General features: G+C 41.8%; 1 protein-coding gene across 1 annotated transcript in view; it reads right to left on the bottom strand.

Annotated features, from left to right (window-relative positions):
* LOC106601965 (RNA binding protein fox-1 homolog 1) overlaps positions 1–23,712 on the bottom strand; it is a 365,104-nt gene that overhangs the window by 264,114 nt on the left and 77,278 nt on the right. The window contains exon 2 of the mRNA XM_045715920.2: positions 16,480–16,521. Within this exon, the coding sequence (XP_045571876.1) occupies positions 16,480–16,506 (27 nt within the window). The 5' untranslated portion in view covers positions 16,507–16,521. The remainder of the gene's footprint in view (positions 1–16,479; positions 16,522–23,712) is intronic.

The following is a 23,712-nucleotide window of genomic DNA, read 5'->3' as shown; positions in this document are numbered from 1 at the left end:
AATTTGGGATAATAATTAAGGTTATGCTAATTTCCGATCTGGTTGTAAATAGTGTTTATTATTTAGGATAATTAGAAACAAATGAAATAAGCTGGAAGGAGGGGGGGGGGGGCAGTTGGGGGGAGGGGGCTGAAGGAGGGAAGAGGCTGGAAGGAGGGGGGCGAAGGGGGGGGCTGAAGGAGGGAAGAGGCTGGAGGGAGGGGGGGCGAAGGGGGGAGGGGGCTGAAGGAGGGAAGAGGCTGGAGGGAGGGGGGGGCGAAGGGGGAGGGGGCTGAAGGAGGGAAGAGGCTGGAGGGAGGGGGGGGTGAAGGGGAGGGGGCTGAAGGAGGGAAGAGGCTGGAGGGAGGGGCGAAGGGGGGGGGGCTGAAGGAGGGAAGAGGCTGGAGGGAGGATGGGGGGCGAAGGGGGGAGGGGGCTGAAGGAGGGAAGAGGCTGGAGGGAGGGGGGGGCGAAGGGGGGAGGGGGCTGAAGGAGGGAAGAGGCTGGAGGGAGGGGCGGGGAGGGGGGGGCTGAAGGAGGGAAGAGGCCCGGAGGGAGGATGGGTGCTGGCGAAGGGGAGAGGGGGCTGAGAGGAGGGAGGGGGCTGGAGGGAGGGGGGGGCGAAGGAGGGCTGGGCTGGAAGAGAGGGAGGGTGGAGGGAGGAGGGAAGGGAGGAGGCAGGAGGAGGGAAGGGGGCCAGAGGGAGGAGGGGGCAGGAGGGGGGAGGGGGCCAGAGGGGGGCGGGGGCAGGAGGGGGGAGGGGGCCAGAGAAGGGGAGGGGGCCAGAGGGGGGAGGGGGCCAGAGGGAGGAGGGGGCCAGATGGGAGGAGGGGGCCAGAGAAGGAGGAGGGGGCCAGAGGGGGGAGGGGGCCAGAGGGGGGAGGGGGCCAGAGGGAGGAGGGGGCCAGAGGGGGGAGGGGGCCAGAGGGGGGAGGGGGCCAGATGAAGGAGGAGGGGGCCAGAGGGGGGAGGGGGCCAGAGGGGAGGAGGGGGCCAGAGAAGGGGAGGGGGCCAGAGGGGGGAGGGGCCGAGGGAGGAGGGGGCCAGATGGGAGGAGGGGGCCAGAGAAGGGGAGGGGGCCAGGGGGGGAGGGGGCCAGAGGGGGGAGGGGGCCAGAGGGAGGAGGGGGCCAGAGGGGGGAGGGGGCCAGATGGGAGGAGGGGGCCAGAGGGGGGAGGGGGCCAGAGGGAGGAGGGGGCCAGAGGGGAGGAGGGGGCCAGAGGGGGGAGGGGGCCAGAGGGAGGAGGGGGCCAGATGGGAGGAGGGGGCCAGAGGGGGGAGGGGGCCAGATGGGAGGAGGGGGCCAGAGGGGGGAGGGGGCCAGAGGGGAGGAGGGGGCCAGAGGGGGGAGGGGGCCAGATGGGAGGAGGGGGCCAGAGAAGGGGAGGGGGCCAGAGGGGGGAGGGGGCCAGAGGGGGGAGGGGGCCAGATGGGAGGAGGGGGCCAGAGGGGGGAGGGGGCCAGAGGGAGGAGGGGGCCAGATGAAGGAGGAGGGGGCCAGAGAGGGGGAGGGGGCCAGAGGGGGGAGGGGGCCAGAGAAGGAGGAGGGGGCCAGATGGGAGGAGGGGGCCAGAGAAGGAGGAGGGGGCCAGAGAAGGGGAGGGGGCCAGAGGGGGGAGGGGGCCAGAGGGAGGAGGGGGCCAGAAAAGGGGAGGGGGCCAGAGGGGGGAGAGGCCAGAAGTCGCTACTGATGACACAGCGTGAATAGCAACATCAGAACATTCATCATAGCAGCCATTTTAGACTTTAAGTCCCTCAACAAACCCATGATGAATTACAGTCGTGTAGCAGAATGCACAATGGTCTGCCTGACTGGCAACATGTGCTACACACAAATCTGTCCCCCTCACACTGCATGCGCCCATAACAAAGCTGTCCCCCCTGACATCTACTCCATAAAAAATGCACCTCTACCAAATAATGTCCAGATTCCCAGATACATGGACTAAAACAAGCCCTGGAAACATATCCATTGAGGAGTTCTGCTGAAAACCAACAGTCAAATACATTTGAATGGGAATAAAACACCAACGTTTCAGCACACGGTGCCTTCTTCAGCGTTGAATAAGCATTCTGAGTGTGCATCAACTCATGCTTTTACTAGACTATAATAAACTGCTTGTAAACTGTTATTACTTTGTGACACATACAGGAGAATGATTTAGAAAATGTTTAATCATGCTTAGATTTTTTGAAAGCATATATAGATTGTATTGAACTGTTCATCAGACAATAAAATAACATATCTTTCATACAGAAACACCCAACCCATCAATTATGGGATGTGTGAGAGAAGAGGTGTCATCAGAGGAACCAGATAACATACACAAGACCTCCTCAAAGAGATCCTACCAGAACTAAGACCTCCTCACAGAGATCCTACCAGAACTAAGACCTCCTCACAGAGATCCTACCAGAACTAAGACCTCCTCACAGAGATCCTACCAGAACCAAGACCTCCTCACAGAGATCCTACCAGAACTAAGACCTCCTCACAGAGATCCTACCAGAACCAAGACCTCCTCACAGAGATCCTACCAGAACTAAGACCTACTCACAGAGATCCTACCAGAACCAAGACCTCCTCACAGAGAACCTACCAGAACTAAGACCTCCTCACAGAGATCCTACCAGAACCAAGACCTCCTCACAGAGATCCTACCAGAACCAAGACCTCCCCACAGAGATCCTACCAGAACTAAGACCTCCTCACAGAGATCCTACCAGAACCAAGACCTCCTCACAGAGATCCTACCAGAACTAAGACCTACTCACAGAGATCCTACCAGAACCAATACCTCCTCACAGAGATCCTACCAGAACCAAGACCTCCTCACAGAGATCCTACCAGAACTAAGACCTCCTCACAGAGATCCTACCAGAACTAAGACCTCCTCACAGAGATCCTACCAGAACCAAGACCTCCTCACATAGATCCTACCAGAACTAAGACCTCCTCACAGAGATCCTACCAGAACCAAGACCTCCATATAGAGATTCTACCAGAACCAAGATCTCCCCAAAGAGATATAATCTTCCAGAACCAAGACCTCCTCAGAGGTCATACCAGAACCAAGATCTCCCCACAGAGATCCTACCAGAACTAAGACCTCCCCACAGAGATCCGACCAGAACCAATACCTCCCCATAGAGATCATACCAGAACCAAGACCTCCTTAGAGATCATACCAGAACCAAGATCTCCCCGCAGAAATCCTACCAGAACCCAACCCAGACTTCCCCACAGAAATCCTACTAGAACTAAGACCTCCCCACAGAGATCCTACTAGAACCCAGTCATCCCCACAGAGATCCTACCAGAACCCAACCCAGACCTCCCCACAGAGATCCTACCAGAACCCACACAAGACCTCCCCACAGAGATCCTACTAGAACCCAGTCATCCCCACAGAGATCCTACCAGAACCCAACCCAGACCTCCCCACAGAGATCCTACCAGAACCCATACAAACCTCCCCACAGAAATCCTACCAGAACCCACACAAGACCTCTCCACAGAGATTCAACTAGAAAACATACAAGGTGTCCACCAATCCCTAAAGCTGGTGGAGTCATACTTTTGGGCTGGGAGCAACAACACATTCAGCTTTTCTTTTCTTCTACCTAGAGGAGAAGGTCCATTACAGAGTACAGTTCCTGACAGGCTCCTGAAGGCCTCCATTACAGAGTACAGTTCCTGACTGATGATTATTTTATGAATAGTTATATAATCAATTTATATATAGTTATATAATCAATTTATATATAGTTATAGAATTTATTTATATATAGTTATAGAATCTATTTATATATAGCCATATAATCTATTTAAATATAGTTATAGAATCTATTTATATATAGCCATATCATCTATTTATATACAGTCATATAATCTATTTATATATAGTCATAGAATCTATTTATATATAGTTATATAATCTATTTATACAGTTGAAGTTGGAAGTTTACATATACCTTTAAACTCAGTTTTTCACAATTCTTGACATTTAATGCTAGTAGAATTCCCTGTCTTAGGTCAGTTAGGATCACCACTTTATTCTAAGAATGTGAAATGTCAGAAAAATAGTAGAGAGAATGATTTATTTCAGCTTTAATTTCTTTCATCACATTCCCAGAGGGTCAGAAGTTTACATTCACGCAATTAGTATTCAGTAGCATTGCCTTAAAATTGTTTAACTTGGGTCAAACGTGTCGGTAAGCCTTCCACAAGCTTCCCACAAAAAGTTGGGTGAATTTTGGCCCATTCCTCCTGACAGAGCTGGTGTAACTGACTCAGGTTTGTAGGCCTCCTTGCTTGCACACACTTTTCATTTCTGCCAACAAATTTTCTATAGGATTGAGGTCAGGGCTTTGTGATGGCCACTCCAATTTCTTGACTTTGTTGTCCTTAAGCCATTTTGCCACAACTTTGGAAGTATGCTTGGGGTCATTGTCCATTTGGAACACCCATTTACGACCAAGCTTTAACTTCCTGACGGATGTCTTGAGATGTTGCTTCAATATATCCACAGAATTTTCCTGCTTCATGATGCCATATATTTTGTGAAGTGCACCAGTCCCTCCTGCAGCAAAGCACATCCACAACATGATGCTGCCACCCCCGTGCTTCACGGTTGGGATGGTGTTCCTCGGCTTGCAAGCCTCCCCCTTTTTCCTCCAAACATAATGATGGTCATTATGGCCAAACAGTTCTATTTTTGTTTCATCAGACCAGAGGACATTTCTCCAAAAAGTATGATCTTTGTCCCCATATGCAGTTGCAAACCGTAGTCTGGCTTTTTTATGGCGGTTTGGAGCAGTGGCTTCTTCCTTGCTGAGCGGCCTTTCAGGTTATGTTGATATTGGACTAATTTTACTGTGGATATAGACACTTTTGTACCTGTTTCCTCCAGCATCTTCACAAGGTCCTTTGCTGTTGTTCTGGGATTGATTTGCCCTTTTCGCACCAAAGTACATTCATCTCTAGGAGACAGAACGCATCTCCTTCCTGAGCGGTATGACGGCTGCCTGGTCCCATGGTGTTTATACTTGCATACTATTGTTTGTACAGATGAACGTGTTACCTTGAGGCGTTTGGAAATTGCTCCTAAGAATGAACCAGACTTGTGGAGGTCTACAATTTTTCATCCAAGGTCTTGGCTGATTTCTTTTGTTTTTCCCGATGATGTCAAGCAAAGAGGCAATGAGTTTGAAGGTAGGCCTTGAAATACATCCACAGGTACACCTCCAATTGACTCAAATTATGTCAATTAGCCTATCAGAAGCTTCTAAAGCCATGACATAATTTTCTGGAATTTTCCAAGCTGTTTAAAGGCGCAGTCAACTTAGTGTATGTAAACTTCCGACTTCAACTGTACTTCAACTGTACATACAGTTGAAGTCGGTTAGGACATCTACTTTGTGCTTGACACAAGTACTTTTTTCATCAATTGTTTACAGACAGATTATTTCACTTATAATTCACTGTATCACAATTCCAGTGGGTCAGAAGTTTACATACACTAAGTTGACTGTGCAAATTTACATACTTTTTGGAGAAATGTCCTCTGGTCTGATGAAAAAAAATAGACCAGTTTGGCCATAATGACCATCACTATGTTTGGAGATAAAAGGGGAGGCTTGCAAGCAGAAGAACACCATCCCAACCGTGAAGCACTGGGGTGGCAGCATCATGTTGTGGGGTTGCTTTGCTGCAGGAGGGACTGGTGCACTTCACAAAATAGATAGCATCATGAGGAAAAGAAAATTCTGTGGATATATTGAAGCAATATTTCAAGACATCAGTCAGGAAGTTAAAGCTTGGTTGCAAATGGGTCTTCCAAATGGACAATGACCCCAAGCATACTTCCAAAGTTGTGGCCAAATAACTACCCGAAACGTTTGACCCAAGTTAAACAATTTAAAGGCAATGCTAGCAAATACTAATTGCGTGTATACAAACTTCTGACCCACTGGGAATGTGATGAAAGAAATAAAAGCTGAAATAAATCATTCTCTCTACTATTATTCTGACATTTCACATTCTTAAAATAAAGGGGTGATCCTAACTGACCTAAAAAAGGGAATTTTGCAAGGATTACATTTCAGGAATTGTGAAAAACTGAGTTTAAATATATTTGGCTAAGGTGTATGTAAACTTCCCACTTCAACTGTTGTCATAGAATACATTTATATATAGACATATAATCTATTTTCATCTGAAAGCATTGTGATAGCCAGCAGACCTATAGAACAGACTTACAGAACTGACCTATAGAACTGACCTATAGAACTGACCTATAGAACAAATCTACAGAACTGACCTATAGAACTGACCTATAGAACTGACCTATAGAACAAATCTACAGAACAGACCTACAGAACTGACCTATAGAACTGACCTATAGTACTGACCTATAGAACAGACCTATAGAACAGACCTACAGAACTGACCTATAGAACTGACCTATAGAACTGACCTATAGAACAAATCTACAGAACAGACCTACAGAACAGACCTATAGAACAGACCTATAGAACAGATGTATAGAACAGATGTATAGAACAGACCTACAGAACTGACCTATAGAACTGACCTATAGAACAGATGTATAGAACAGATGTATAGAACAGACCTACTGTATAGAACAGACCTATAGAACAGATCTATAGAACAGACCTATAGAACAGATCTATAGAACAGCTCTATAGAACAGACCTTTAGAACAGACCTATAGAACAGCTCTATAGAATAGACCTGTAGAACAGACCTTTAGAACAGATCTATAGAACAGACCTATAGAATAGACCAGTAGAACAGACCTTTAGAACAGACCTATAGAATAGACCTGTAGAACAGACTTTTAGAACAGACCTTTAGAACAGACCTATAGAACAGCTCTAGTAGAACAAATCTATAAAACAGACCTTTAGAACAGATCTATAGAACAGACCTATAGAATAGACCTGTAGAACAGACCTATAGAACAGCTCTATAGAATAGACCTGTAGAACAGACCTATAGAACAGATCTATAGAATAGACCTGTAGAACAGACTTTTAGAACAGACCTTTAGAACAGACCTATAGAACAGACCTTTAGAACAGACCTATAGAACAAATCTATAGAACAGACCTTTAGAACAGACCTATAGAACAGACCTATAGAACAGCTCTATAGAACAGACCTTTAGAACAGACCTATAGAATAGACCTATAGAACAGCTCTATAGAATAGACCTGTAGAACAGACCTATAGAACAGTTCTATAGAATAGACCTGTAGAACAGACCTTTAGAACAGCTCTATAGAATATACCTGTAGAACAGACCTTTAGAACAGACCTATAGAATAGACCTATAGAACAGCTCTATAGAATAGACCTGTAGAACAGACCTATAGAACAGCTCCATAGAATAGACCTGTAGAACAGCTCTATAGAACAGACCTATAGAACAGTTCTATAGAACAGACCTTTACAACAGACCTATAGAACAGCTCTATAGAATAGACCTTTAGAACAGACCTTTAGAACAGACCTATAGAATAGACCTGTAGAACAGCTCTATAGAATAGACCTGTAGAACAGATCTATAGAATAGACCTGTAGAACAGACCTTTAGAACAGATCTATAGAACAGCTCTATAGAACAGCTCTATAGAATAGACCTATAGAACAGCTCTATAGAATAGACCTGTAGAACAGATCTATAGAATAGACCTGTAGAACAGACCTATAGAACAGACTCTATAGAATAGACCTGTAGAACAGATCTATAGAATAGACCTGTAGAACAGATCTATAGAATAGACCTGTAGAACAGACCTTTAGAACAGACCTATAGAACAGCTCTATAGAATAGACCTGTAGAACAGACCATTAGAACAGCTCTATAGAACAGCTCTATAGAATAGACCTGTAGAACAGCTCTATAGAATAGACCTGTAGAACAGACCTATAGAACAGCTCTATAGAATAGACCTGTAGAACAGATCTATAGAATAGACCTTTAGAACAGACCTATAGAAGCCTGAGACGTCTATAGAATAGACCTGTAGAACAGACCTTTAGAACAGCTCTATAGAACGCTCAGACGCTCGTAGAACAGACCTATAGAACAGCTCTATAGAATAGACCTGTAGAACAGATCTATAGAATAGACCTGTAGAACAGACCTATAGAACAGCTGTGCCTGAGCGTCAGAATAGACCGAGCGTCAGAAGCCGTAGACGCCTTTAGAACAGCCATGGCCTATAGAATAGACCTGTAGAACAGACCTTTAGAACAGCTCTATAGAACGCCTAGACGCTCGTAGAACAGACCTTTAGAACAGATCTATAGAATAGACCTGTAGAACGCCTAGACGCCATAGAAGCCGTAGCGTCTATAGAAGCCGAGACGCTTGTGACCGAGACAGACCTATAGAACAGCCTGGCCTATAGAATAGACCTGGCGACCTTAGAACGTCAGACGCTCTATAGAACAGCTCTATAGAATAGACCTGTAGAACAGATCTATAGAATAGACCTGTAGAACAGATCTATAGAATAGACCTGTAGAACAGACCTGTAGAACAGACCTTGAACGCCTAGAACAGACCTTTAGAACAGATCTATAGAACAGCTCTATAGAACAGCTCTATAGAACAGATCTATAGAATAGACCTTTAGAACAGACCTATAGAACAGCTCTATAGAATAGACCTGTAGAACAGATCTATAGAATAGACCTGTAGAACAGACCTTTAGAACAGACCAATAGAATAGACCTTTAGAACAGACATATAGAACAGCTCTATAGAATAGACCTGTAGAACAGATCTATAGAATAGACCTGTAGAACAGTTCTATAGAACAGACCTTTAGAACAGACCTTTAGAACAGCTCTATAGAACAGACCTTTAGAACAGACCTATAGAACAGTTCTATAGAACAGACCTTTAGAACAGACCTTTAGAACAGCTCTATAGAACAGACCTTTAGAACAGACCTGTAGAACAGCTCTATAGAATAGACCTGTAGAACAGACCTTTAGAACAGCTCTATAGAATAGACATTTAGAACAGACCTATAGAACAGCTCTATAGAATAGACCTGTAGAACAGACCTATAGAACAGATCTATAGAATAGACCTGTAGAACAGACCTTTAGAACAGCTCTATAGAATAGACCTGTAGAACAGACCTATAGAACAGCTCTATAGAATAGACCTGTAGAACAGACCTTTAGAACAGCTCTATAGAATAGACCTATAGAACAGCTCTATAGAATAGACCAGTAGAACAGACCTTTAGAACAGACCTATAGAACAGCTCTATAGAATAGACCTGTAGAACAGACCTATAGAACAGCTCTATAGAATAGACCTGTAGAACAGATCTATAGAATAGACCTGTAGAACAGATCTATAGAATAGACCTGTAGAACAGACCTTTAGAACAGATCTATAGAACAGCTCTATAGAACAGCTCTATAGAACAGATCTATAGAACAGACCTTTAGAACAGACCTATAGAACAGCTCTATAGAATAGACCTGTAGAACAGATCTATAGAATAGACCTATAGAACAGACCTTTAGAACAGACCAATAGAATAGACCTGTAGAACAGCTCTATAGAATAGACCTGTAGAACAGACCTATAGAACAGCTCTATAGAATAGACCTGTAGAACAGACCTATAGAACAGCTCTATAGAATAGACCTGTAGAACAGACCTTTAGAACAGACCTATAGAATAGACCTGTAGAACAGCTCTATAGAATAGACCTGTAGAACAGACCTATAGAACAGCTCTATAGAATAGACCTGTAGAACAGACCTTTAGAACAGACCTATAGAATAGACCTGTAGAACAGCTCTATAGAATAGACCTGTAGAACAGACCTATAGAACAGCTCTATAGAATAGACCTGTAGAATAGACCTATAGAACAGCTCTATAGAATAGACCTGTAGAACAGACCTTTAGAACAGACCTATAGAATAGACCTGTAGAACAGCTCTATAGAATAGACCTGTAGAACAGACCTATAGAACAGCTCTATAGAATAGACCTGTAGAACAGACCTATAGAACAGCTCTATAGAATAGACCTGTAGAACAGACCTTTAGAACAGACCTATAGAATAGACCTGTAGAACAGATCTATAGAATAGAACTGTAGAACAGCTCTATAGAATAGACCTGTAGAACAGATCTATAGAATAGAACTGTAGAACAGCTCTATAGAATAGACCTGTAGAACAGACCTATAGAACAGCTCTATAGAATAGACCTTTAGAACAGCTCTATAGAATAGACCTGTAGAACAGACCTTTAGAACAGACCTATAGAACAGCTCTATAGAACAGACCTTTAGAACAGACCTATAGAACAGCTCTATAGAATTGACCTATAGAACAGACCTTTAGAACAGACCTATAGAACAGCTCTATAGAACAGCTCTATAGAATAGACCTGTAGAACAGACCTATAGAACAGATCTATAGAATAGACCTGTAGAACAGACCTTTAGAACAGCTCTATAGAATAGACCTGTAGAACAGACCTATAGAACAGCTCTATAGAATAGACCTGTAGAACAGACCTTTAGAACAGCTCTATAGAATAGACCTATAGAACAGCTCTATAGAATAGACCAGTAGAACAGACCTTTAGAACAGACCTATAGAACAGCTCTATAGAATAGACCTGTAGAACAGACCTATAGAACAGCTCTATAGAATAGACCTGTAGAACAGACCTTTAGAACAGACCTATAGAACAGCTCTATAGAATAGACCTGTAGAACAGACCTATAGAACAGATCTATAGAATAGACCTGTAGAACAGACCTTTAGAACAGCTCAATAGAATAGACCTGTAGAACAGATCTATAGAATAGACCTGTAGAACAGATCTATAGAATAGACCTGTAGAACAGATCTATAGAATAGACCTGTAGAACAGACCTTTAGAACAGATCTATAGAACAGCTCTATAGAACAGATCTATAGAACAGACCTTTAGAACAGACCTATAGAACAGCTCTATAGAATAGACCTGTAGAACAGATCTATAGAATAGACCTGTAGAACAGCTCTATAGAATAGACCTGTAGAACAGACCTATAGAACAGCTCTATAGAATAGACCTGTAGAACAGACCTATAGAACAGCTCTATAGAATAGACCTGTAGAACAGACCTTTAGAACAGACCTATAGAATAGACCTGTAGAACAGCTCTATAGAATAGACCTATAGAACAGCTCTATAGAATAGACCTATAGAATAGACCTGTAGAACAGCTCTATAGAATAGACCTGTAGAACAGACCTATAGAACAGCTCTATAGAATAGACCTGTAGAACAGACCTATAGAACAGCTCTATAGAATAGACCTGTAGAACAGACCTTTAGAACAGACCTATAGAATAGACCTGTAGAACAGCTCTATAGAATAGACCTGTAGAACAGACTTATAGAACAGCTCTATAGAATAGACCTGTAGAACAGACCTATAGAACAGCTCTATAGAATAGACCTGTAGAACAGATCTATAGAATAGAACTGTAGAACAGCTCTATAGAATAGACCTTTAGAACAGACCTATAGAACAGCTCTATAGAATAGACCTGTAGAACAGACCTATAGAACAGATCTATAGAATAGACCTGTAGAACAGACCTTTAGAACAGCTCTATAGAATAGACCTGTAGAACAGACCTATAGAACAGCTCTATAGAATAGACCTGTAGAACAGACCTTTAGAACAGCTCTATAGAATAGACCTATAGAACAGCTCTATAGAATAGACCAGTAGAACAGACCTTTAGAACAGACCTATAGAACAGCTCTATAGAATAGACCTGTAGAACAGACCTATAGAACAGCTCTATAGAATAGACCTGTAGAACAGATCTATAGAATAGACCTGTAGAACAGATCTATAGAACAGACCTGTAGAACAGATCTATAGAATAGACCTGTAGAACAGACCTTTAGAACAGATCTATAGAACAGCTCTATAGAACAGCTCTATAGAACAGATCTATAGAACAGACCTTTAGAACAGACCTATAGAACAGCTCTATAGAATAGACCTGTAGAACAGATCTATAGAATAGACCTGTAGAACAGACCTTTAGAACAGACCAATAGAATAGACCTGTAGAACAGCTCTATAGAATAGACCTGTAGAACAGACCTATAGAACAGCTCTATAGAATAGACCTGTAGAACAGACCTATAGAACAGCTCTATAGAATAGACCTGTAGAACAGACCTTTAGAACAGACCTATAGAATAGACCTGTTGAACAGCTCTATAGAATAGACCTGTAGAACAGACCTATAGAACAGCTCTATAGAATAGACCTGTAGAATAGACCTATAGAACAGCTCTATAGAATAGACCTGTAGAACAGACCTTTAGAACAGACCTATAGAATAGACCTGTAGAACAGCTCTATAGAATAGACCTGTAGAACAGACCTATAGAACAGCTCTATAGAATAGACCTGTAGAACAGACCTATAGAATAGACCTGTAGAACAGATCTATAGAATAGAACTGTAGAACAGACCTATAGAATAGACCTTTAGAACAGACCTATAGAATAGACCTGTAGAACAGATCTATAGAATAGAACTGTAGAACAGCTCTATAGAATAGACCTGTAGAACAGACCTATAGAACAGCTCTATAGAATAGACCTTTAGAACAGCCTGCGCTCATAGAATAGACCTGTAGAACAGACCTTTAGAACAGACATATAGAACAGCTCTATAGAACAGACCTTTAGAACAGCTCTATAGAATAGACCTGTAGAACAGACCTATAGAACAGCTCTATAGAATAGACCTGTAGAACAGACCTTTAGAACAGCTCTATAGAATAGACCTGTAGAACAGACCTATAGAACAGCTCTATAGAATAGACCTGTAGAACAGACCTTTAGAACAGCTCTATAGAATAGACCTGTAGAACAGACCTTTAGAACAGCTCTATAGAATAGACCTGTAGAACAGACCTATAGAACAGCTCTATAGAATAGACCTGTAGAACAGACCTTTAGAACAGACTCTATAGAACAGACCTGTAGAACAGACCTGTAGAACAGCTCTATAGAATAGACCTGTAGAACAGACCTTTAGAACAGATCTATAGAACAGCTCTATAGAACAGCTCTATAGAACAGACCTAGTAGAACAGACCTTTAGAACAGACCTATAGAACAGCTCTATAGAATAGACCTGTAGAACAGACCTATAGAATAGACCTGTAGAACAGCTCTATAGAATAGACCTGTAGAACAGACCTATAGAACAGCTCTATAGAATAGACCTGTAGAACAGACCTATAGAAGCCAGCGTCTATAGAATAGACCTGTAGAACAGATCTATAGAATAGACCTGTAGAACAGACCTTTAGAACAGATCTATAGAACAGCTCTATAGAACAGCTCTATAGAACAGATCTATAGAACAGACCTTTAGAACAGACCTATAGAACAGCTCTATAGAATAGACCTGTAGAACAGAACTATAGAATAGACCTGTAGAACAGCTCTATAGAATAGACCCGTAGAACAGACCTATAGAACAGCTCTATAGAATAGACCTGTAGAACAGACCTTTAGAACAGACCTATAGAATAGACCTGTAGAACAGCTCTATAGAATAGACCTGTAGAACAGACCTATAGAACAGCTCTATAGAATAGACCTGTAGAACAGATCTATAGAATAGAACTGTAGAACAGCTCTATAGAATAGACCTGTAGAACAGACCTATAGAACAGCTCTATAGAATAGACATTTAGAACAGATCTATAGAATAGACCTTTAGAACAGACCTTTAGAACAGCTCTATAGAATAGACCTGTAGAACACACCTTTAGAACAGACCTATAGAACAGCTCTATAGAATAGACCTGTAGAACAGACCTATAGAACAGCTCTATAGAATAGACCTGTAGAACAGACCTTTAGAACAGCTCTATAGAATAGACCTGTAGAACAGACCTTTAGAACAGCTCTATAGAACAGACCTATAGAACAGCTCTATAGAATAGACCTGTAGAACAGACCTATAGAACAGATCTATAGAATAGACCTGTAGAACAGACCTTTAGAACAGCTCTATAGAATAGACCTGTAGAACAGCTCTATAGAACAGACCTTTAGAACAGCTCTATAGAATAGACCTGTAGAACAGACCTTTAGAACAGATCTATAGAACAGCTCTATAGAACAGCTCTATAGAACAGATCTATAGAACAGACCTATAGAACAGCTCTATAGAATAGACCTGTAGAACAGATCTATAGAATAGACCTGTAGAACAGCTCTATAGAATAGACCTGTAGAACAGACCTATAGAACAGCTCTATAGAATAGACCTGTGGAACAGACCTATAGAACAGCTCTATAGAATAGACCTGTAGAACAGACCTTTAGAACAGACCTATAGAATAGACCTGTAGAACAGCTCTATAGAATAGACCTGTAGAACAGACTTATAGAACAGCTCTATAGAATAGACCTGTAGAACAGACCTATAGAACAGCTCTATAGAACAGACCTATAGAACAGACCTATAGAACAGCTCTATAGAACAGCTCTATAGAATAGACCTGTGCGCCGTAGAACAGACCTTGTAGACCGAGCAGCTCTATAGAATAGACCTGTAGAACAGACCTATAGAACAGCTCTATAGAATAGACCTGTAGAACAGATCTATAGAATAGAACTGTAGAACAGCTCTATAGAATAGACCTGTAGAACAGACCTATAGAACAGCTCTATAGAATAGACATTTAGAACAGATCTATAGAATAGACCTTTAGAACAGACCAATAGAACAGCTCTATAGAATAGACCTGTAGAACAGACCTTTAGAACAGCTCTATAGAATAGACCTTTAGAACAGACCTTTAGAACAGCCTATAGAACAGCCTATAGAATAGACCTGTAGAACAGACCTATAGAACAGCTCTATAGAATAGACCTGTAGAACAGACCTATAGAACAGCTCTATAGAATAGACCTGTAGAACAGACCTTTAGAACAGCTCTATAGAATAGACCTGTAGAACAGACCTTTAGAACAGCTCTATAGAACAGACCTATAGAACAGCTCTATAGAATAGACCTGTAGAACAGACCTTTAGAACAGATCTATAGAACAGACCTGTAGAACAGACCTTAGACAGCTCTAGAACAGCTCTATAGAACAGACCTGTAGAACAGACTCTATAGAACAGACTCTTTAGAACAGCTCTATAGAATAGACCTGTAGAACAGACCTATAGAACAGCTCTATAGAACAGCTCTATAGAACAGACCTATAGAACAGACCTATAGAACAGCTCTATAGAACAGCTCTATAGAATAGACCTGTAGAACAGACCTATAGAACAGCTCTATAGAACAGACCTATAGAACAGACCTATAGAACAGCTCTATAGAACAGCTCTATAGAATAGACCTGTAGAACAGACCTATAGAACAGCTCTATAGAATAGACCTGTAGAACAGACCTATAGAACAGCTCTATAGAACAGACCTATAGAACAGACCTATAGAACAGCTCTATAGAACAGCTCTATAGAACAGACCTATAGAACAGCTCTATAGAATAGACCTGTAGAACAGACCTATAGAACAGCTCTATAGACCAGACCTATAGAACAGACCTATAGAACAGCTCTATAGAACAGCTCTATAGAATAGACCTGTAGAACAGACCTATAGAACAGCTCTATAGAACAGACCTATAGAACAGACCTATAGAACAGCTCTATAGAACAGCTCTATAGAACAGACCTATAGAACAGCTCTATAGAATAGACCTGTAGAACAGACCTATAGAACAGCTCTATAGACCAGACCTATAGAACAGACCTATAGAACAGCTCTATAGAACAGATCTATAGAACAGCTCTATAGAATAGACCTATAGAACAGCTCTATAGAATAGACCTGTAGAACAGACCTATAGAACAGCCTATAGAACAGCTCTATAGAACAGACCTATAGAACAGACCTATAGAACAGCTCTATAGAACAGACCTATAGAACAGCTCTATAGAACAGACCTGTAGAACAGACCTATAGAATAGACCTGTAGAACAGACCTATAGAACAGCTCTATAGAACAGCTCTATAGAACAGACCTATAGAACAGCTCTATAGAACAGACCTGTAGAACAGACCTATAGAATAGACCTGTAGAACAGCTCTATAGAATAGACCTATAGAACAGCTCTATAGAACAGCTCTATAGAATAGACCTATAGAACAGCTCTATAGAATAGACCTGTAGAACAGGTGTAACAGAGTAGAGCAGTGACCAGGCTACCTCCTCCATCCAAACACTGCTTTCCTCTTCTCAGCTCTACCTCTCACAAAATGACCCTCGGAAAAGGGTACCTTTCGGACAGACAAGCTAGAAACGCACACAAGCATGCGCACACACACACACACACACAAGTACGTACACACAGCGAGTGGAACTGACCCTCAGATGCGCCCTCTCACAGCTCATAGGTTGGCCTGGAATCTGAAAGAAAAGAAAGAAACAACTTTCAGGGAGCGATCTCGGATTGGAACATCCATTTTCTGATTTTTTCTTACATTATTAATATATATAGCCATTGATTGTTGCAGAATATAATTTATAAATGACTATTGAGCACAGTTCAACTGTCTTACCCAATCACAACCAAAAATATGAATCCATCCAAAATAAACCAAAATGAATTCACACCCAGACCCCCAGATCATTTGACACATTTCCCTACGGATCACAGACCATATAGAACAGATTATATTGTTATTTAATAAAAACTACAGCCCAGAGATACTGAGGAGCACAGTGCTGATCTCAACTACATTACTGTAATGTAAAGGAGGATTCTCAACCACATTACTGTAATGTAAAGGAGGATTCTCAACCACATTACTGTAATGTAAAGGAACATTCTCAACTACATTACTGTAATGTAAAGGAACATTCTCAACCACATTACTGTAATGTAAAGGAGGATTCTCAACCACATTACTGTAATGTAAAGGAGGATTCTCAACCACATTACTGTAATGTAAAGGAGGATTCTCAACCACATTACTGAAATGTAAAGGAGGATTCTCAACCACATTACTGTAATGTAAAGGAGGATTCTCAACTACATTACTGTAATGTAAAGGAGGATTCTCAACCACATTACTGTAATGTAAAGGAGGATTCTCAACCACATTACTGTAATGTAAAGGAACATTCTCAACTACATTACTGTAATGTAAAGGAACATTCTCAACCACATTACTGTAATGTAAAGGAGGATTCTCAACCACATTACTGTAATGTAAAGGAGGATTCTCAACCACATTACTGTAATGTAAAGGAGGATTCTCAACCACATTACTGTAATGTAAAGGAGGATTCTCAACCACATTACTGTAATGTAAAGGAGGATTCTCAACCACATTACTGTAATGTAAAGGAGGATTCTCAACCACATTACTGTAATGTAAAGGAGGATTCTCAACCACATTACTGTAATGTAAAGGAGCATCATGAGAGCATTAGTAAAACCATTAGTAATTACAGTATGTTACAGTTTTGATTAGAGACACACAGTTAAGACAAGAAGGATGCAGTGAGATGCTTGAAAACACCTATCCCAAAACATAACCAGCTTACACACACACACACACACACACACACACACACACACACACACACACACACACACACACACACACACACACACAGGATGTGTTGATATCCTCTCAGTAATATGTGGAGGTGGTTGTATGTTACAGTTTGAAGCGTTAATCTCAATACTCACAATACTCTCTCCACAGTTTAATGTCACTCAAAGACAGATCCTCCCTGCCATCGGGCTCACGACACTCATAACACTCTCTGCTTCCCAAATAGAACCATATTCCCTATATAGTGGCTTCTGACCACGGCCCATAAGCCTCTGGTAAAGAGTAGCACACTATATAGGGAAAACAGGGTGCCGTATGGGACATGGACTCAGAACACTTAAAGACTTGGCTTTGTTGTTCTTCCTCCTCTCTTCTGTTCTCAGACGGACTACTTCTCTGCCCATTAGTGAGGGTGTGTCTTCTCTGCCCATTAGTGAGGGTGTGTCTTCTCTGCCCATTAGTGAGGGTGTGTCTTCTCTGCCCATTAGTGAGGGTGTGTGTCTTCTCTGTCCGTTAGTGAGGGTGTGTCTTCTCTGTCCATTAGTGAGGGTGTGTCTTCTCTGTCCATTAGTGAGGGTGTGTCTTCTCTGCCCATTAGTGAGGGTGTGTCTTCTCTGCCCATTAGTGAGGGTGTGTCTTCTCTGCCCATTAGTGAGGGTGTGTCTTCTCTGCCCATTAGTGAGGGTGTGTGTCTTCTCTGTCCATTAGTGAGGGTGTGTGTCTTCTCTGCCCATTAGTGAGGGTGTGTGTCTTCTCTGCCCATTAGTGAGGGTGTGTCTTCTCTGCCCATTAGTGAGGGTGTGTGTCTTCTCTGTCCATTAGTGAGGGTGTGTGTCTTCTCTGTCCATTAGTGAGGGTGTGTCTTCTCTGTCCATTAGTGAGGGTGTGTGTCTTCTCTGTCCATTAGTGAGGGTGTGTGTCTTCTCTGCCCATCTTAGTGAGGGTGTGTGTCTTTTCTGCCCATTTTAGTGAGGGTGTGTGTCTTCTCTGCCCATCTTAGTGAGGGTGTGTATCTTCTCTGCCCATTAGTGAGGATGTGTGTCTTCTCTGCCTATTTTAGTGAGGGTGTGTGTCTTCTCTGTGTATTAGTGAGGGTGTGTCTTCTCTGCCCATTTTAGTGAGAGTGTGTGTCTTCTCTGCCCATTTTAGTGAGGGTGTGTGTCTTCTCTGCCCATTTTAGTGAGGGTGTGTGTCTTCTCTGTCCGTTAGTGAGGGTGTGTGTCTTCTCTGTCCATTAGTGAGGGTGTGTGTCTTCTCTGTCCATTAGTGAGGGTGTGTGTCTTCTCTGCCCATTTTAGTGAGGGTGTGTATCTTCTCTGCCCATCTTAGTGAGGGTGTGTATCTTCTCTGCCCATCTTAGTGAGGGTGTGTGTCTTCTCTGCCCATCTTAGTGAGGGTGTGTGTCTTCTCTGCCCATTTTAGTGAGGGTGTGTGTCTTCTCTGCCCATTTTAGTGAGGGTGTGTGTCTTCTCTGCCCATTTTAGTGAGGGTGTGTGTCTTCTCTGTCCGTTAGTGAGGGTGTGTGTCTTCTCTGTCTGTTAGTGAGGGTGTGTGTCTTCTCTGTCCGTTAGTGAGGGTGTGTGTCTTCTCTGTCCGTTAGTGAGGGTGTGTGTCTTCTCTGTCTGTTAGTGAGGGTGTGTGTCTTCTCTGTCCGTTAGTGAGGGTGTGTGTCTTCTCTGTCCGTTAGTGAGGGTGTGTGTCTTCTCTGTCCGTTAGTGAGGGTGTGTGTCTTCTCTGTCCGTTAGTGAGGGTGTGTGTCTTCTCAGACTGTTAGAGTTGTAGTGCCGTGTGTGCAGTGGAATTTGATTTCCATCTCTGAGGCCGAGGACTCCTCGCCTCGTAAAAACCACTACAGAGTGCTGAGGCGATTATGAACCGAGTGATAAAATAACAAGAGGAAGAGATGAAGAGATGAGAGAGGAGGGGGAAAGGAAGTTGGATTGATATGATGTTGAGTGATAAGGGGGAGAAAGAGAACAAGAGGAAGAGATGAAGAGATGAGAGAGGAGGGGATAAAGGAAGTTGGATTGATATGATGTTGAGTGATAAGGGGGAGAAAGAGAACAAGAGGAAGAGATGAAGAGATGAGAGAGGAGGGGATAAAGGAAGTTGGATTGATATGATGTTGATGCTTTTCACCACCGAGCTCCTGGAGGAGAATATCTTTAGCATCACATTAACCATAAGCAATTTCTCTAACACTTAACCTGACACACACGCACAAACACAGATTGATCGTTGCTATACACAGGCAAAACATTTTTAAAAAGTACATTTCCAAAAGCATTATTTAAAGAAACAAACTTCCCTCCAATAACTCCAGATGAGGAAGAAACAAACTTCCCTCCAATAACTACACAACAAACAGCCATGCTATAACTACACAACAAACAGCCATTTTATAACTACACAACACACAGCCATGTAATAACTACACAACAAACATCCATATTATAACTACACAACACACAGCCATGTTATAACTACACAACAAACATCCATATTATAACTACACAACAAACAGCCATGTTATAACTACACAACAAACATCCATATTATAACTACACAACAAACAGCCATGTTATAACTACACAACAAACAGCCATGCTATAACTACACAACAAACAGCCATGCTATAACTACACAACACACAGCCATGTTATAACTACACAACACACAGCCATGTTATAACTACACAACAAACATCCATATTATAACTACACAACAAACAGCCATGTTATAACTACACAACAAACAGCCATGCTATAACTACACAACAAACAGCCATGTTATAACTACACAACACACAGCCATGTTATAACTACACAACAAACAGCCATGTCATAACTACACAACACACAGCCATGTTATAACTACACAACAAACAGCCATGTTATAACTACACAACAAACAGCCATGCTATAACTACACAACAAACAGCCATGTTATAACTACACAACAAACAGACATGTTATAACTACACAACAAACAGCCATGTTATAACTACACAACAAACAGCCATGTCATAACTACCCAACAAACAGCCATGTTATAACTACACAACAAACAGCCATGTTATAACTACACAACAAACAGCCATGTTATAACTACACAACAAACAGCCATATTATAACTACACAACACACAGCCATGTTATAACTACACAACAAACATCCATATTATAACTACACAACAAACAGCCATGTTATAACTACACAACAAACATCCATATTATAACTACACAACAAACAGCCATGTTATAACTACACAACAAACAGCCATGCTATAACTACACAACACACAGCCATGTTATAACTACACAACACACAGCCATGTTATAACTACACAACAAACATCCATATTATAACTACACAACAAACAGCCATGTTATAACTACACAACAAACAGCCATGCTATAACTACACAACAAACAGCCATGTTATAACTACACAACACACAGCCATGTTATAACTACACAACACACAGCCATGTCATAACTACACAACACACAGCCATGTTATAACTACACAACACACAGCCATGTTATAACTACACAACAAACAGCCATGTCATAACTACACAACACACAGCCATGTTATAACTACACAACAAACAGCCATGTTATAACTACACAACAAACAGCCATGCTATAACTACACAACAAACAGCCATGTTATAACTACACAACAAACAGACATGTTATAACTACACAACAAACAGCCATGTTATAACTACACAACAAACAGCCATGTCATAACTACCCAACAAACAGCCATGTTATAACTACACAACAAACAGCCATGTTATAACTACACAACAAACAGCCATGTTATAACTACACAACAAACAGCCATATTATAAATACACAACACACAGCCATGTTATAACTACACAACAAACATCCATATTATAACTACACAACAAACAGCCATGTTATAACTACACAACAAACATCCATATTATAACTACACAACAAACAGCCATGTTATAACTACACAACAAACAGCCATGCTATAACTACACAACACACAGCCATGTTATAACTACACAACACACAGCCATGTTATAACTACACAACAAACATCCATATTATAACTACACAACAAACAGCCATGTTATAACTACACAACAAACAGCCATGCTATAACTACACAACAAACAGCCATGTCATAACTACACAACACACAGCCATGTTATAACTACACAACAAACAGCCATGTTATAACTACACAACAAACAGCCATGTTATAACCACACAACAAACAGCCATGTTATAACTACACAACAAACAGCCATGTTATAACTACACAACAAACAGCCATGTTATAACTACACAACAAACAGCCATGTTATAACTACACAACACACAGCCATGTTATAACTACACAACAAACAGCCATGTTATAACTACACAACACACAGCCATGTTATAACTACACAACAAACAGCCATGTTATAACTACACAACACACAGCCATGTCATAACTACACAACAAACAGCCATGTCATAACTACACAACACACAGCCATGGCATAACTACACAACAAACAGCCATGTCATAACTACACAACACACAGCCATGTTATAACTACAAAACAAACAGCCATGTCATAACTACCCAACAAACAGCCATGTTATAACTACACAACAAACAGCCATGTTATAACTACACAACAAACAGCCATGTCATAACTACACAACAAACAGCCATGTCATAACTACACAACACACAGCCATTTTATAACTACACAACACACAGCCATGTCATAACTACACAACACACAGCCATGTTATAACTACACAACACACAGCCATGTTATAACTACACAACACACAGCCATGGCATAACTACACAACAAACAGCCATGTTATAACTACACAACACACAGCCATGTCATAACTACACAACACACAGCCAACTGTCATCCATAAGTCTATCACTCATGTGTGGAGAGAAAACATCATTTAATAATCACTTTACTCTTGAAGTGTTATCACACTTGGGAATAGGTGTGGTGGAAAGAGTGTGTCTGTGTGTCCATTGTAAAGCTCTTCTGTTGTGTATTGTGGAAGCCACTGTTTGTTGCTCTTGAGTGATAGAACGTCCAGACACAGCAGAAACAGGCTCTATAAATGCATCCACTTACATAATGACACTAATTGGCGCCCTATTTCCTATATAGTGCACTTCTTTTGACCACGACCCATAGGGTTCTGATCATAGAAATGCACTATATAGGGAACAAGTTGACATTTAGGACAACTATGTAGTGTCCCAGCCCAACATGACATTCTATATGGGTTAGCCCACTAGACCCAACTCATTTGATCACATGTAGGTCACATACCTGACGTAGATAGGTGTTCTATTAACACTCCTGACATAGATAGGTGTTCTATTAATGTTGTGGCTTGGGGGAAGTATTTGCACGGCCGGATAAAAAACGTACCCGATTTAATCTGGTTACTACTCCTGCCCAGAAACTAGAATATGCATATAATTAGTAGATTTGGATAGAAAACACTCTAAAGTTTCTAAAACTGTTTGAATGTTGTCTGTGAGTATAACAGAACTCATATGGCAGATTCCATACAGGAAGTGCCCTGTCTGACAATTTGTTGTCCTTCTGTTGCATCTCTATCGAAAATACAGCATCTGTGCTGTAACATGACACTTTCTAAGGCTCCCATTGGCTCCCTAAAGCCGCCAGAAAGTGGAATGGGGTGTCTGCTGTCTCTGGGCGAAGAACAGCAGGAGAATTTATGAGTGGTCAGCCTGGGGACAGTGACACTGGAGATGCGCGTTCATGAGAATTCTAAACATTTTTCTTTCAGCCTTTGAATGAATACAATATTGCCCGGTTGGAATATTATCGCTATTTTGCGAGAAAAATAGCATAAAAATTGATTTTAAACAGCGTTTGACATGCTTCTAAGTACGGTAATGGAATATTTCGAATTTTTTTGTCACGAAATGCGCTCGCGTGTCACCCTTCGGATAGTGACCTGAACGCACGAACAAAACTGAGCTAT

The sequence above is a fragment of the Salmo salar genome, chromosome 03, assembly GCF_965601325.2.
Source record: "Salmo salar chromosome 03, fSalSal1, whole genome shotgun sequence".
Classification (NCBI taxonomy): domain Eukaryota; kingdom Metazoa; phylum Chordata; class Actinopteri; order Salmoniformes; family Salmonidae; genus Salmo; species Salmo salar.
Note: the sequence above shows the minus strand (reverse complement) of the source record. Positions and strands in the feature narration are given on the sequence as shown.